Source organism: Oryzias melastigma, linkage group LG19 (assembly GCF_002922805.2).
Source record: "Oryzias melastigma strain HK-1 linkage group LG19, ASM292280v2, whole genome shotgun sequence".
Classification (NCBI taxonomy): Eukaryota; Metazoa; Chordata; class Actinopteri; order Beloniformes; family Adrianichthyidae; genus Oryzias; species Oryzias melastigma.
The window spans coordinates 266,970-283,654 of NC_050530.1; the positions used below are offsets into that span (position 1 = coordinate 266,970).

General features: G+C 41.8%; 1 protein-coding gene across 1 annotated transcript in view; it reads left to right on the forward strand.

The window, feature by feature from the left end:
- The first annotated feature begins 814 nt into the window (after window positions 1-814).
- The window catches only part of frmpd2 (FERM and PDZ domain containing 2), a 22,249-nt gene continuing 6,378 nt past the window's right edge, over window positions 815-16,685 (forward strand). Inside the window, exons 1-24 of the mRNA XM_036217036.1 lie at window positions 815-1,052; window positions 5,082-5,206; window positions 5,290-5,453; window positions 6,478-6,543; window positions 6,611-6,790; window positions 6,867-6,942; window positions 7,019-7,106; window positions 7,198-7,354; window positions 8,204-8,275; window positions 8,486-8,660; window positions 8,950-9,085; window positions 9,244-9,382; window positions 10,827-10,979; window positions 11,054-11,239; window positions 11,307-11,466; window positions 12,260-12,437; window positions 13,275-13,369; window positions 13,492-13,572; window positions 13,746-13,853; window positions 13,924-14,040; window positions 14,401-14,576; window positions 15,534-15,632; window positions 16,046-16,139; window positions 16,288-16,373. Of these exons, the coding sequence (XP_036072929.1) occupies window positions 5,086-5,206; window positions 5,290-5,453; window positions 6,478-6,543; window positions 6,611-6,790; window positions 6,867-6,942; window positions 7,019-7,106; window positions 7,198-7,354; window positions 8,204-8,275; window positions 8,486-8,660; window positions 8,950-9,085; window positions 9,244-9,382; window positions 10,827-10,979; window positions 11,054-11,239; window positions 11,307-11,466; window positions 12,260-12,437; window positions 13,275-13,369; window positions 13,492-13,572; window positions 13,746-13,853; window positions 13,924-14,040; window positions 14,401-14,576; window positions 15,534-15,632; window positions 16,046-16,139; window positions 16,288-16,373 (2,907 nt within the window). The 5' untranslated portion in view covers window positions 815-1,052; window positions 5,082-5,085. The remainder of the gene's footprint in view (window positions 1,053-5,081; window positions 5,207-5,289; window positions 5,454-6,477; window positions 6,544-6,610; window positions 6,791-6,866; window positions 6,943-7,018; window positions 7,107-7,197; window positions 7,355-8,203; window positions 8,276-8,485; window positions 8,661-8,949; window positions 9,086-9,243; window positions 9,383-10,826; window positions 10,980-11,053; window positions 11,240-11,306; window positions 11,467-12,259; window positions 12,438-13,274; window positions 13,370-13,491; window positions 13,573-13,745; window positions 13,854-13,923; window positions 14,041-14,400; window positions 14,577-15,533; window positions 15,633-16,045; window positions 16,140-16,287; window positions 16,374-16,685) is intronic.

Consider the following 16,685-nt stretch of genomic DNA (forward strand, 5'->3'; position numbering starts at 1 on the left):
TAATTCAAAACGAAAATTAAAAGTTAAAACGAAAAACACTTTTGCATGACTTAATGCATTAATCACATTAAAGTGAACAAAAAAAGGAATTTCATCAAATGTAATTTTTTAAAAGGTAAAAAAACTCTAGCTTATTATTTTTTGTTGTTTTTGTGGTGTTTCTGTACTGTCCCGAACATTTGGATTTTTTTCTTTCACACTTTTTGTTTTAGTTGTTTCTGAATATAATTTATTGAATAAATACAATTAATTCATAAACGTTGCACAAAACCGTCATAAAATACAAATAAAAGTTGCAATTTTTTATCATAATCATTCTTATTGTTGCAATTATTAAAATTATTTTATATTAATATTGCATGTATTATTTTTGTTCAATATTTTTTGTTTCTTTTTACTTAAAAATAAGCTAGATAAATCCAGAAACTGCAAACATGACAGCAGATTTCTGTTACATCACATCCATTTACAGTTCTTTTTAAATCTGTCATCACTGATAAATGTATTTCAAATCATTTAAATTTCCTGTTATTTTACTTGTGAAACATTCCAAATGTTCTAATTTTGGAGTTTACAAAATTTTGCGATGCTGTCAAACAGACGGTTAAACCTGTGAGGTTCTGCAGACTCTGGGCCAGGTGAAGCATGGCTGCAGTTGAAACATCAGATTAACACCGTCCTGTCTGCAGTGGATTGGCCCTTTGCTGCCCCATCTGCCTCCAGCTCGCCCTGCAAATCCAATTATGTTCTTACTGTAAGTTCCCCCCCAGCTAAAAATAGTAGAAAATGCCAGAAAACGCAGAGGAGCAGGGCCCGAGGTGCGAGTGCAGAGGAAGGGATGTAACCGAGCTGATTGGATCTTTGGTGGGGGGCATGATGGAGGCCACGGTGCCTGATGAGCTGTCATGACGGACAGCGGTGAGGTGACGAGGAGGGAGCTGGTGGGAGGAACGGCAGCAGGAGATGCGTAAGAGGAGGAAGGATTAGAGTTCAGTGTGCCGGATGTTTGAGGGAACTTAAGAAGAATCTCCTCGGGAAGCGGAGAACACAAGGTAAGCTGCATGAAATGTTCTTCAGCTTTTACCTCCTGAAACCATCATCAAATTTGGTTTCTTCTCCAAGCTTGTATTTCTGTTCCATCTCCCTGTAAGTCACATGTGTCAAAGTCGAGGCCCGGGGGCCGGATCCGGCTCTTGGGGTAATTCTATCCGGCCCTGAAGATCCTTTTATTTTATTGTTATTAACGATGTTATCTTGCACTTATTTCTAACTTGTATAATTTTGACAAAATATGTTTTCATGGAGAGTAAAATATTGAAAGTTATTTCAAGTTTAATTTGATTTTTTCTGGAGTAATATTCCTACCTTTTTATTATTCATAATTATGTGTAAAATTTACGGTTTTAAAGTTTTAAACATTTGCATTATGCTGACTTTTTGGACTATTTTGGCATTTATTAAGGTTTTTAGGCTATTTTAGAGTTTAGCTAATATTTCAGCTACATGCTAGCTGTTTTGGCTAATTTAGGCTTTTTTCAATTTTTTTAAGGCTATTTTGAAGTTTAGTTACTTTTTCAGCTACATGCTAGTTGTTTTGGCTAACCATTTTTTTTTTCGGTTTTTTTTGGCATTTAGCTAATATTTTAGCAATCCGTTTCAGAGTTTTCAGATATTAGCTTCAGTGATTTCAGCTATTAACATAAGTATCTTCAGCTATCAGCACTAGCAAATTCAGCTTATAGCATTCAAACTAGCATTTTCCCAGGCAATGCTATTTATCTTGTTCATAATTATGTTAAAAAGTTACGATTTGAAATTTTTCAAATTTAGTTTTTGTGTGTTCAATAAATGTTTATCCTGATCGGCCCTGACCTAAGGTGTGTTTTGGATTTTGGCCCCTTAAGCGATTGAGTTTGACACACCTGTTGTAAGTGATGCCATGACTCCTCAGTTTATTTGTTTGAATTCAGTTTTCCAGCTCTGTTGTTACCATCTTATCCTTTTATGACATTTAGGAACTTCCACAAATGAGCAGTTATCGGTAAATCCTCAGTAGGTTCTAAAACTTCGGATTTGACAATCGGCTGTCAAATTAGCACAAATAAAAATCAATAGAAGTAAAGAAAAGTAGGTTTTTCAAGTCAGAAGGTTAGTTTTATAACAGGTTCCAGTTGGTATCTTAATAAACTGAATTAGTTGATTAGTGCACTTAAATCTGAACGTGATAAAGTTGCTGTTTAAATTGTGACAAACACATCTTTAATCCTCTAAAGCCCACTTCATCAAATAATTGACAGAAAAATCTTTTTTTCTCCTAATATTTAAATATCAATCATGATACGTTGTGCGGCTTGAAAAAATATTATTTACGGGGGGAAAGCACCTTATTTAGACTTTGTCTTAAATTTGATCCACACATTTTTAACATGGTGAAACTGTTATACACAATTAATTATCAACAAATGTATACATTTCTCAATACAGCAAGTAGTCATTTAAGAAAAGAAAATAACAATAGCTGAGCTAATCTCAACCTAAAGTGTTGAAAATTAGCAAAATATTTTCCCTCCAAAACTGCTTTTGGGTGTCACGGGTGCAGCCATTTTGAAATGAGCAGGAGAAGCCCTTCTACTGCCTCTAGTGGAAGGATAATGTACTGCACTGTAGAAAACATGGACGAAGTCACAGACGATGGGTTTTTAAGGAAAGTTTTGATTAATGAGATGGGGGTCTCAGAATTACGTGTATCAAATATGATACAAATGGTTATACAGGATTAATGTAACGTTTCATAACGAAAACAGAGAAGAGATCTTTTTCTCTGAAAATCTGAACCCTTCATTAAATAATTTCCCTCTTGATTGAGTCTCACATCAAATCAAAGTGTCGGTTGGAAAAAGCTGAAACTGTTTCCTTCAAACTGCATCAAACAAAGAGAGCGTCCCGGCTGTCTCCTTCTGTCCTTTGATCCTCCCACAACACCTGACGGGGCGTTTCCACCGACTCCAAAGGTGTTAAAAGACAGAATCTCCGTGTCAGCGCGGCGCTCTCCAGAGTTAAAGCTCAGCGGTTTATTTCAGTCGTCCACCGGCTCCTAACTCTGCTGGGACATTTGCTGCGGTTTATTTTGAATCTCTTGATCTGGTCTGGAAAGGCGCTGCCATTGGCTGCAGCTTTTTAAGCCTGTAAGCAAGAGGAGGCGCTGAAGTCCAGATACAGGCGGCCAACAGTAGAATATCCTGACAATTTACAAAATAAAATGCTTCATTTTCTCTTTATAATGTAAAGTTAAGAAGTTTGCACTTTTCCCTTTTTACTGCAGCAAAAATCTGGAAGTTTTTCTTTATTTTTTCTGTCTTGTCCCACCTGTTGAGGTTAGATTTTGAGGTTTAAATTCAAATTTAAACCACGAATGGCACAGAGTGTCCCTTAGATGCCACCATCTCACGTCCCATCAACCGTTGCCACATCTGCCATTATTGGCTGAGCAGCTGCATCAGACCCTTCCCCTCCCCCCTCTTTGGCACCTAGTCAGAGCTGGGTGAGACAAATTCATAAAAAAAAAAAAAAAAAAAACTTTTTTTCAAAAAGGCGGCTTAAGAGTTGGTTTATCTCCATAGCAACCATTTTATTTTTTGGTGGTCTGGGGGTGACGAACACATTTATGTAATTTTTATAAGAATCGGCAAAAGTAAATTTTTGGATTTCCTTAGCAACTGAGGTTTTGGTAAAAATTACGAAATGCTACTTTTGCTACTTTAAAAAACAAATTCCAACATTTTCCCCAAAGTGATGCTTGAGGAGTTAGGAAGAATTAGATTAAAGAGAGCATCGGTTCTTTCTGCCTTTTACTGAACCAGACTGAGAGGAAACCTTTGGCGTCGTCGTTATCAAAGCTTCATTGATTTCTCGGCTCCTAGTGATCTAGAAACATGTCTGTGAGGCCTCAGATGAGATGAAGGAGGTTGAGGTTTCTTTTATTCCATGATCCTGTTAAAATCCAGACAATCTAAATTAATTTGATCCATTTGTCTGTTTGGACCAAAACTGAATCCAAATTTTATTATTCAGAATGATGTTAAAAAGTTACCATTTTAAAGTTTTAAAAATGGGCATTCTAAGAGCTTTTTGGACTATTTTGGCATTTACTAAGATTTATTTGGCTGTTTTGGAGTTAGACAAATATTAACAGGCTAGCGGTTTTGGCTAATTTAGGCTTTTTTGATATATTGGAACCTAGATATATCGGAACCTGGATGTATCAGAACCTGGACCTATTAGAACCTTGATGTATCGGAACCTGGCAGAGCGGCTTAGGCAGAGGCGGGCTGGGACAGCTTTGCGATGGACACTGAGAGCCGCACCGACTCAGAATGACAAACTGAATGGATTGAAGACCAAGATTGATGCTCTTTTCATCCATGTGTATCGAAGTCTCCCTTGGGAAGCTGGAAACCATCTCAGAGTGAATTACAGCTCGACTTGGAGGACACCAAAAAAATTGACCTGATCATTGAATATTCCACCATAAAGCAGCACCTGGACATTCAGCAGGCAGAAGCTACGTCTGCCTGCGCCTAAGCAATCATCTCCAATCAGGAACTCCAGAGCCAAGGAGACACTCCCTTGGACTGAACCAACACAATCCGCTGAAAGTGTGAGAGCCCGTTGTCACGGAAACCTGCATTCCTCCAATCTCCATGACCCTTTCCTTAAATTCAACACCTTGCTGACTCTCTTTTCTTCCCCCCTCTGACTGTCCCGTAGAGCGCTGTGCGATGGCGTGTGGGGGCTGCCAGGCTGGACGTGTCCGTTTGTTTGAACCTTTTGTCTGTTACATCAATGTGCTTTTATTTTGATGTATTTTTGTTTGTACTTCAATCTATTCCGATCTACTGCGACACAGATCGAAGATGCAGGATTTTAGACATCATTCCTGTACCCTCATGTCTTTTCTGGGCGTTTAGCACGGCAGATTTGCGTGACTGCTGCGCACCGTTGGTCTTGTATTGTATGTGTTGTCCGCCAGATTCACTTGGGATTAGTAAAGTATAACTGATTGATTGATTGTATCTTCCCAGCAGGATGGGCACCTTTGTGACCCTGGCAGAGGTGTTGGAGGCCCGGGGCTCGCCGCTCGAGGAGGAGGAAGTCTGGTGTCTGCTGCTCGCCACCACAGAAGCCTTACTGGACATCTCCAAAACAGGTGAACCCCTTCACCCTTTCATCCAGTTTTTGGTTCAAGCTTCAAACCCCGGTGACCAGTTTGGATGCCCGCTCCCCGTTTAGGTTCAGGTAACATGTGCAGCGTGCTGAGCCCCGGCTCGGTGCTGCTGTCAGCCAACGGGAGTCTGGCCTTCAAGAGCTGCACTCGCTACGAAGACGTGGCGTCCTTCACTGCCCCGGAGCTCCAGCAGGGTCTCTCCACACCCAGCAGAGCCGGCGCCGAAAAGGTCGGGGAAGTTTCAGTGTTTTATGGTCGTCACTTCTACTTCACGTCTGCACTTCAGAGAACTTTAACCCTCGGGGTCCAGATGACCCCACCCTTACATTGAGGAGTTATCCCTCACATGACAAGGGTGGGCAAGACTTCCACCTTTGTCATGTGGACAAGGGTGGAAGGGTTAAAAGGAAGTCACGTTTGGACCCAGAATAACTTCATTGGTCTACAGACAACAAAGAATTCAGAGCTGAAAATGTTTTTTTTTTTCAATAAAAACCAGAGAAATTCTCCTATTTTGTTTAGTAACCAATGTTGATGCTTGTCAGGAACAAGTCAATAAACAAAAACAGGAATTCTTGCTTAAGGTCCACTGAAAAGAATCTTTTGTACGTTGCAAAAACTCCTTTTAAAACTGACCTTTTAGTCTCCCCGACTCTGGAACGACCTCCCTCTGTCTCTGCGGTAGATGGACTCAATCGAGTGTTTTAAAAGTCAAGTTAAGACATTTTTATGCAGAATAGCTTTAATTTGACTTTTTAAGAATCTTTTACTTGTGTTTTACTTGCTTGTCTGAGTACGTTTTATTAGGTTTTACCTGGTTTGGCTTTCTGTGTCTTTTCCTCTACTAGTGAAGCACTTTGTAAGTCGCTCTCTGAGAAAAAAATCTATAAAAATAAAGATGAACTCACTTACAAATATGTTTACAATTATAAAGTTTCATTCCATTCTTTTTATTTGGAACATTGTTCATGAAAACTTTTTGCGGTTGTTGGCATTTGGTTTTGATCACTTAAAGATGCTAACTTTAGATGCTCTGAAATCCAGCTGTAGTTTGGTGATGTGAAGGTTGATCCTGAAAATCTTTATTACAAAGTCAGTAAGTAAGTAAATTAGTCAACAACAAAACACTTTACGGAAAATGCGAGTTGGAATAATATCAAGAGGGGAGGAAGAAGGCTTGATCTTTAACCCCGAGAGTTTGAAAATTTAAGTGTATCTAACACAATTTGACAACGTCTTTTTGTGCTTCTCAGATGGTTGTGTACTCACTGGGGATGACTCTTTATTGGTGCGTTGACTATCATCTACCTCAGAACCAGGTGCGCTCCGTTCTCTTCGCCTCCTCCCTCCGTTTTCTGTGTTCGTCACGATCTTCCCTCTTCCCAGCCGGTTCAGATGAGTCCTGAACTGGAGAGTTTACTACTGAGCATGTGCGAGGACGTGGCGGTGAGGAGGACGGACCTGCTGACGCTGTTAGAGACCTGTGAGCTTCACCACAAGACCTCCATGCTGCCGCCGGCCGAACGGCTCATCAAGCAGCTGGTGGACGACGTCTGCAGAAACTCGGTGAGAGATGCGGTTCGCTCTGAAGAGTTCTGAAGTTCTTCTCGGTCCTCTGAACATGGTCCCTTTGTCTCCAAAGGTCGATCTTGTATCCATGGCTGAGAATGGATCTCCACTGACTGACCGCAGCCAAGTGGTCCGGGACAGATTGCACAGTAAGAATCAGAATTAAAACGATGGAAGCTGGAGTTTCTTGGTGGTACATACTGAGTAGAGAGGTCTGTTTGACAGGAAGCTCTTTCAGTAACTCAACATGGTCGCTGAAGAAGAAAATTCCCAGAACGTACTCGGGAGTCTGTTATCCATCCGAATCCTCAGGGTACGTCACATTCCCTAAAACGGTCCATTAAGCTGTCATAGCATACATCAGAGATCTGACCTCCAGTGAGTGGAAAACTCATTCTCCGCAGGATTCCCGCCGGAGGCCGAATCAGGGACAGCTATCCCAGCTGGCACCACCTGAACCGCAGCCCCTGTGGTCCCTACATCGACGTCAATCGAACCCCCAACTCAAGATCGCTGACGCAGTTTGAGTCCACAACCAGCCTGAACGACAAGAAACTGAAGGTGAGTCGGATCACAGTCGTCGTCACACTCTCCACCACTTCTATAAGAATACAAAAATGATCTTCGAGAAGATCTGGATCTTTGGTTTGGTTTGTCTTTTGGACGACTTGTTCTTACTCTTAATTTCCTCTTTCGTTCATGAGTTTGGCTTCCACCCTTCTTTCTAGCCTTGTATTAGTGTACTGGACGTGTTTTCTCAGGTTTAATTCTTGTGTGTATTTGCTGTACCAAATTTAAAAACACTTCCAAAACATGAAAACCAGAACAAATTTTGTTGGCTTCAAGTCACCATTTGGTTATTTTAAACTCACTGTTAGTATCAATAAAAAAATACTTGTGTGCTTTCAGAAAAAAACTTGTCTTTTTATACTCTAGAAACCTTTATACATCACTTAAACACCTATACTTTGAGGTTTTCTATACATAAATGTATATGAAGAAACTTCTGTCCAAAACTGCCAGCTAAACTACAGACAAAAGAGTAACTCCTCATGGTGGTGGGAGTGTAATAGTATGGGGTTGCTCTGAAGCATCAACAGGAAGCCAAAAGTCATCTGTCAGAAACTCTGACCATCAACTTCATGCTCAAAAGCACTTGGGTTGTGCTGTAGGACAATCCAAGCAAAAATTAAGAAACAGATTGTCAGATTGGAGTCAGGTGAGCAACATCAGGGGACTGTGCGCTGGGGATGCTGGGAGGAGTAGTGAGTTTAGTACTCTGGAGATGGCTCCGGCCAGTGACCAGAGGGGAGACAGAGCTCTGACTCCTGACAATAGTAGACCTAGTTGTCCTCTCGTAGGGTCAGGTAGCTCTAAACACCTTTCTCAAAGTGGTCTTCTTCTTTGTAGGACGTAGGTCCAGAGTTTACCAAAGTGCTGGATGAGCCAACGACTGTTTTGGAGCTGCCTGGATCCATCCTGGTGAGTCTTTGGAGTAAAAACAATAACGAGTATGCATCCAAGTGTTGGAATTGTTGTCCTTTAGGAGATAATTGTTCTGAGATTGTTCTTTCTATCAGTGACTATTATGGATCAAAGTCTTAGACCCTTTTTATCTCTAGTAGAAACCCTATTTCTTGTTTTTGTTGGGTGATACTTTACTTTTTGAAATGTGTCCTCCATCTTCAACAGTCAAAGAAAGGAAAGAGTCCGAGCACCCTCAGAGAGCTGAGTGTGGTGATGCCAAACGGACAGACCATCACGGTCAAGTGTGACGTGAAATCCCGAGGAGGAGACGTCTTCGACATGATTGTGGCTCACTCAAACCTTGGGGAACATTTTTACTTTGGCCTTGCTTACATTGATGGTAATAAGACTTACATTAGTCACCGAGCAATAGTAGAAAGGTGTCAAACTCCAGGTCTCGAGGGCCACATGTTTCCAACTAACCTGCCATTGAAGCTTCGTATTGGTAAAAACACACCTGATCCAGGTAATCCGGCAGGATTTCTAACACAAACCAGTAGGATACCAGCCCTCGAGGCCTGGAGTCTGATCAACAATTTCTGTTGTAAGTTTGATCAAATTGGATCTTTGTAAGTTGAAGTCATTCCACTGAAGTTCTTTCTTCTTTCTTGTCTCTGATCTTTGGTCAGATAATGAGTTTTTCTTTGTAGAAAACGACACCAAGATTTGCAAAGTTGCTCCAGACAGCTGGAAAAAAGTGCCTACCACCACCTTTGTCCTTTTCTTCAGGATCAAATTCTTTGTCAACAACGTCTCTCTTCTTTTGTAAGTTTCTCTCGATGCTTTGAGCTGATGGTGACCGAGTGAAGAATCAGATTTGACCTCCTTTAACTTTTTAAAGAGAAAGCATTTGCTAAACCAGAGCAATGAAACAGTTGGTGATGTTGTCAAACGAAGAACTGAAGCGTAATCTCTTCCATCAGGCACAAACAAACCCGTCACCAGTATTACCTTCAGTTTAGGAGAGACCTTTTAGAAGACAGACTGTCCTGCCACGAGGAGACGGCTCTGTGCCTGGGGGGTCTAGCCCTGCAGACAGAGTATGGAGACTGCATGCCTGAGGTTGTACATTAAAAGAAAGATATATGGTTGGTGTTCGTGTCCAGCATAGTTTCTTTGTAGTTTTTGTTTGTTGAATATGAATAGTTCCCAATCCAGTAGAACATTGTTCTATTAAATAGAACCATGTCTGTCAGTGATCCCACAGATGAAACAGAATCCTGTTTTTAAAATGTTTGCAAGAACTATCAAGTTTGGTGTCAGTAGAACACTTTCCAAACATCTGAACCTCTCAGGCGTTCACCTCACTAATCTGTGTTAGTTTGTAATTATTTGGGAGGGAAATATTTGAGAGCATGTCCAAGAGTGTCCCTCTTTGGTGAAGGGTGTTTTCAAACTGAACAGATTTGGTTTGCTTAAAGTCAACCAGTTGTTCATTTCTCCCAATAATCCAGAGATAATTTCAAACCTTAGACAAGGGTCTCTAAACTTATTCTTGGGGGGGGCATTACCTGCAATAATGCTAGTATGAATGCTGTAAGCTGAATGTTGCTGCTAAAGTTTTTAGTGCTAAAAGCTGAAAATACCAAAATTGATAGCTAAAAATGCTGAAGTTGATAGCTGAAATGGCTAAAGCTAGTAGCTGAAAACACTAAAGCTAATATCTAGCTAAAATACTAGCGAAATGCCAAATTAGCCTAAAAAAAATCAAAAAAATTCTAAATTAGCCAAAAAGCTAGCATGTAGCTGAAATATTAGCTTAACTCCAAAATAGCTTAAAAAACGGAGAAAAAAGCCAAAATTACCCAAAACAGCTAGCATGTAGCTGAAATATAAGGTAAATGCCAAATTAGCCTAACAAAACTGGTAAAATGTGTAATTTAGCCAAAACAGCTAGCTTACAGCTAAAATATTATCTAAGTTTCAAATTAGCCTAAAAAAACTGAAAAAATTCTAAATTAGCCCAAACAGCTAGCATGTAGCTTAAATATTAGCTAAACCCTAAAATAGCACAGAAATCTGTAGTAACTGTCAAAACAGTCGAATTTAGTTGTATGTGAACATTGTACACAGAAGTGGAGAGGCTTCATTAGCTAAAATAAAATGGAAAAATACAGTAGTCAACACTTCTACCTTCTTCTGTTTTCTTCTGGTTGGTGCTCCTTTGAGACCCCGATTTTGTTTTCAGTGTTGACAAATGAAGCAAAGAAAAACGTTTACGTTTTCTAATTCTTACACGTTCAGTTCTGGATTATTCTACTCCAAAAGTCACCAGTGAAACTAATTTGGGACTAATTTAAGACAGGAAGGAGACATTCCTGAGACTCTGGGAGAGTTTGCACAAATTAAATGTTTGGAAACACAATGATTCTAAACCAAATATTGTTTTACTTTAGGAATAAATACTCCTAGTGAATCTCAGTCCTTTGTAGTCTCCTAACCTTTAGCTTCAATGACGTTGAGCACTTTGATGTGTTTATTCGAGGTCGTGCTTTGCTTCGTTCAGGTGTACGGTCGTAATTACTTCCGGCCGGATCAGTACGTCTCCAAGAGCGTGATGGAGAAACGTGCCTTACCTTACGTTCAGGCGGAGCTGCTGCGGCATCACGCCAACAACGCTCAGATGCTCGCAGACGAATCGGAGCTGGAGTTCCTGAAGGTGCTGAACCGACCCTTCAGGTGCGTCTCTGGAACTGGTAAAGCCAAAGCAACGCCCGCTCTGCTCTGCCTCAGGTGTGCCAGCAGCTACCGGAGTACGGAGTCTTCTTCCACCGAGTGATGCGCGACAAAAAGCCCTCAGACGGCGAGATCATCCTGGGCGTTTGTGCCAAAGGCGTCAGCGTCTACGGGGTGAAAGACGGCTGCAGATTCACGGCTCAGAACTTCTTCTGGAGGGAGACGGCGACCATCTCCTCGAACGTGAGTGACCTTCCTGTTAGAGGAAGTTCTCGTCCCCAAAGTAAGACCTTCTTCTGTGTTTCTACAGAGGCGGAAGTTTGTTATCGAGTGCCGAGGAAGCAAGAAGAAGTACACCTTCGTCACCGACAGGTCAAAGGTCGCCCAGTACCTTTGTAACCTCTGTTCATCTCAGCACAAGTTCAACAACGAAATGAACTCTCGCCAGCTGAGCCACAGTCTGGTCTCAGGTCAGTGAAGGTTGAACTCCGGAGTGGAAGTCCCACTTTTGCTTCTGAACAAATACGCCAAACCGTTCACAATCAACACATCAAATGTGCCTCTTTTAATGCAAGTCAAATTCAAAGCTCAATTCTTGTTAAAAAATGTGCTCATAAAGTAGACGCTCCGGACATGTGGGAGGAGCTACCACCAAGGTGACACCTGATCACTGGGTGAGAGCTTTCATCACAGTCTCACTCCCACCTTATCAAATATGGACGTTTGGTTTGGTCGTCTCTGCGTCACTTTTCTCATCGTTTTTTGATGTGCTGGCTGGTCGTGAAATCAAAGGTCCACAACCCTCGGTACGCGGTACCGGACGAGGTACTGTACACATACTGGTCCGGCTAATACATGGCCAGTACTGGGACACGGTGCCTATACCCTAACCTGGAACCGGTTCACATCCAGACCCGGTTTGCATCTGGTACCTGTTCAGGTCTGGTACCCTAACCTGGTACTAGTACCCTAACCCCAGCCTGGAACGGTTCACGTCTGGGCCCGGTACTGCATCCGTTGCCAGGCTAGAGTTAGGGTTCCAATACCAGGTTAGGGCGATGGACCCGACACACACAGTGCCCCCTAGTGGTTGTAAGAAATAACCACCAAAGGGGACTGGTTGTTGGTGGGAATATTTAAGTATTTTGATTTTATATTTAATTTTTACCAAAAAAGGAAAAGAGAAAAATCACATATTAGTCGCACTCCTAGCCAAACTATGCAAAAAAAAAAGATAGCACTGAAGATCCTTTCTGTTTCCAGAGGACAACATCGTGCAGTACGCGGCGGCGTGCCGGGCTCAGAGCAGCCCGCTCAAGTCCTTTTCCTGTTCAGAGACGCCACAAGATGACAGTGGTCAGACCACACCCCGGGAGGAGTCTTTGACCAAGCTGTGTGATGACATCACAGCCAGGATCGAAGCGCGAGTGAAGCAGCAAAGGTGGATCACTTCAACAACTCCAGTAAAGTAGTATTAAACAAATGATAAGTGTAAGGACACCAGGTTGACTCGGTGCTGTAGTTTGATTATTCCAGAGCAGAAAATGACTTAAAGGCTCGACTGTAACCGATGCCTGATCAAAGGTAGACCAGGCCGGATCGAGCACCTGAGCACAGGCTGCAGGAATCTACAGGGTGCCACAGGAAGCTGCGGGAATCTGCAACAATCTGCTGCTCCCTGCAGGAAGGAAGCTGCAGGAAAATACAGGAAGTTGCAGAGACATGCAGGAAGTTCTAGCAGGAAGCTAAAGGAATTTGCAGTAAGCTGAAAAAAGTTGTAGGAAGCTGGGAGAAGTTGCAGGGTGTGGAGGAAGTTACTGAAAAAAATATAGGAAGCAAGAGGAAGTTGGGAGCTAGAGGAAGTTGCAGGAAGCTGAGGAAATCGCAATAAGCTGAAAAAAGTTGCAGGGAGCTGGAAGAAGTTGCAGTAAGCTGAAAAAAATTGAAGGAAGCCAGGAGAAGTTCCAGGGAGGTGGATGAAGTTGCAGAGAGTGGTAAAAAATTATAGAAAGCTGGAGGAAGTTGGGAGTTAGAGGAAGTTGCAGGAAGCTGAAGGAAGTTGCAGGAAGCTGGAGGAAGTTGCAGGGGGTGAAGGAAGCCAAAGACAGTACGGAAGGAGCTGAAGGAAGCTGAAAAAATGGCAGGTGACTTGGGAGTTCCAGGAAGCTGAATGAAACTGCAGGAAGTTGAACAAACATGAATCCAAATTGCCGTTGTGTTTTTCTAACCACTTTTTTAAAAACGTGACATTTTCCTCTTGAACGTGTTGAACGTGCAGCACCTGCTCCAGCAGTCAGCGCAGCAGCATGCTCTCACCTGCCTGTTCCCAGCGGAGCGGGTCAGAACTGCAGTCTGGATCACCTGCAGCCAGAGGTGAGAAGCATCAGCGTTATTTAAACTGTTTTCAGGGGAAAGTTTCACCAGAGTCGGATCTGACTCCAGTGATTTGAGGCGATGTCAGGACTCACCTGAACACCTCACCTGTCTGTTCACAGACACGCCCACCAAACTGGGCGCCGCCTCAGAGAGAGAAGTCATCTGTGTTACTTTAAAGAAAGACCCGAAGCTCGGCCTCGGTAAAATGATCCCTCTCTTTACTCATTAATATATTAAAAAGAGTTCTGATTTTAGACATTTATTAAATTTCAAAGGTAGAGTGTGTTTTTAGATAAAACAGTTATTAAGTGATACTTTTCCTTATTTGATTAAAAATAGAAAATAAATCATATTTGGGACTCGATCTCTGCAGGAATCGTCATCGTGGGCGAGGACACGGTGGGCCGGTACGACCTGGGCATCTTCATCGCCTCCATCGTCCCGGGCGGACCTGCTGACAAGGACGGACGCATCAAAGCGGGTAGAGCAGCACAGGGACAGAGGTCCTTCTGACCTCAGAAACCAGCTTGAACTCTGACCTTTGGCTGCAGGCGGTCGCCTCATCTCGCTGGACCACGTCAGCCTGGAGGGCGTGACCTTCAACGAGGCGGCAGAGGTCATGCAGAACAGCCCTGAGGAGGTGCAGCTCATCGTCTCGCAGCCTAAAGGTGCGTGGATGTGGACCCGGTGACTTATAATTATGACGACGCTGTTTTTAGAAAAATCAGCTAAGACATAGTTTCTGTAGAGTTGATTGGAAACTGATCTGAGTTGTGGGCGGGACTATCGGTGTTCTCGTCTGCTCCCGATTCACTTTTTAAATAAAGAAATACTCAAAAATGCAAGTTTAGTTTTCTTTTCTTTATACATGTCCTCCCTCATCAGAAAATGCTGTAAAACTGCAATAAAATCACAAATTTTAATCAGAGTGGGACATCAAAACTATGACAGAAATACAAACGTCTGTGTGATTTCTGTATCAGTCGTGATCCGAGTCGGACTTTAAAACTTTTCTTTCCCTCCTGAAGTTCCAGTCAGTCCCAACTGCTCCCGCTCTCCGGTTTTGGGGAAATACGAGCCTCAGACTCCGACGGACGGACGCTCGGCCAACGAGAGTTCGGAGGAATTCGTGTCGGCCATGATGACGCCGAAGAGCGGCCACCGGCTGAACGTCCCTCAGGAGGCCCGAGTCCAGAACTCGCAGGTACTCGGGTCACTGACGCTAGGATCTTTCTCAAAGTAACTTTGTTTTTTTGTTGTTTTTATTTTAATTTATTTATTTATTTATTTATTTGGGGGCGGGGCTACAACCCTCAGATCAGTTTATGTTAATGTTCCTGCACGTTAAACAAATGCATTTTTGATCAAATTAATGAACACAATTAAGACAAATGAACTAAAATGATGTTTATGTGTCTGAATATGTTTCATTTTTTTTACTGACTCAGTTGTTGTTGATTTAAATGTTTTTTTGGGGCCTTTTTTCCTCATTTGACCCGTTTGTCATTGATGGTCATTTGTTATTTTACCACATTATCTCCAATGTTCTTAAAATAAACTCAAACTTCCGTCATTAATCCTCCTAGTATCATCATAACGGGGTCATTGGTCTGAATCTCAAATTTATGTTTTTGTTTTTAACATTTTATCTTTTTCTCTGTCTTCGTTATTTAATTAAACATACACTCATTTTTGGAGTTTTTTGTTTTCATTCATTTATTTTCCATTCATCATTTCTAATATTTAGAGCACTTTTTTGTTTGTGTTAAACTCTTTGACAGACAGACATTTCTTCATTAGAATCTGTCATACTTGCACATTTTTGCTATTTTTTATCATTCCACTTCTTTACAGCTTTATAATAATAGAATAATAGATTTCTTTTACTCTTATATTAACATTTTCCATAATTTTTCAGAGCTTCAGGAGTTTATTTTCACTATTTTTTATAATTTTTCCTCCTTTCAGTTGTTTTTTCCTCATTTCCTTTAAGTGATGTTGATGTTTAGGGACATTAATTATATGGAGATATATCTAATGTTTCAGGCTTGATGTCCATGAACGGTTCCTCCTGTGATGTTTTCTGTTTTGTCTGAGTTTTCTTAACCATTTCTAAGTAAAATCGAGGTGAAACGTTGACGCCATCCTGCGTGTCCTCCAGGACGGCGTCTCTCTGTCCACGTCTCTGAACTCCGTCAGGCCGGAGGAGATCGCCGTGCAGCTCAAGAAGATATCCGGGAATCTGGGCATCAGCATCTCCGTGAGTGCAGGGTTTTAGTGAGAATCTTAATGTTAAATATTCTGTGTGTTTGCCTTCTGTACCAACACTGGTTATTATTCAGGCTTTGAAGCAGAAAGTTTCAGATTCGTTTGTTTGCTGATGACGCTCTTCTTTTCATTCCTGAGTCCTTATCACCATGAAGATCTAATAATGTTTGTTAAATTTTAGATCATTTTCAAGGAAGATTTGATCTTTTTATCCTTTTTGTTTCTCAGATCCAGATTTGTCATATTGTTTTTCAGGTTTTTAGGTATTTTAATGTGAATAATGTATCAACTTTTGCTTTTATTGACCGTTTTTGTCCCGCGGTCTTCATTAAAACTGGTTCTCAGATCGGATAAATGCTTGGACACATACCTTAAAGCACATGAATAGTAACTCTGATTGCTCAGGGAGGGGTCAACCCCAGCCTTCCTCATGGAGGGATCTACATCAAGAGTCTGGTTCCAGGAGGCGCCGCTGAGCGGGACGGACGTCTACATCCAGGTACCTCAGGAGGAGTTCACCATGTCTTCAGAAAACATTTAAAAGTATTAGATTTAGATTAGGAAAGAGCTGAAATGTTTTGTGTTGAGAAACGTTAAGACAGAAAACACGAGTTTGAAGCAAACGTTCGTGTGTTTGTTGTTCTCAGGGGACAGACTTCTGGAGGTGGACGGCGTGAACTTCAGCGGGTTGACCTACCAACAAGCCGTGGAGAGTCTGAGTCAAACTGACGAGGTGAACCGCCGCTCAACACGTTTATGACCTTAAAAAAAGAGAAATCAGACATTTTACTGAACACCAAAACTACCGGGGACTAAGAGAGGTGTGATTGTTTCCTTGTCTGTCCAAGATTTCCTTCATCTTTTCCCGAACAAACTTTAAATAAAAATGTTTGAATAGATTTCCATTCAGACACATTTTGCACCAAACCTCTTCCTACTGTAGGGGGCGACATACACTAGTGAGTAGGGGTGTGCCAAAATATCGATATTGCGATATATCGCGATATTTAGTCCTGCGATCGATTCTCGATGGGTTCTCACCAAG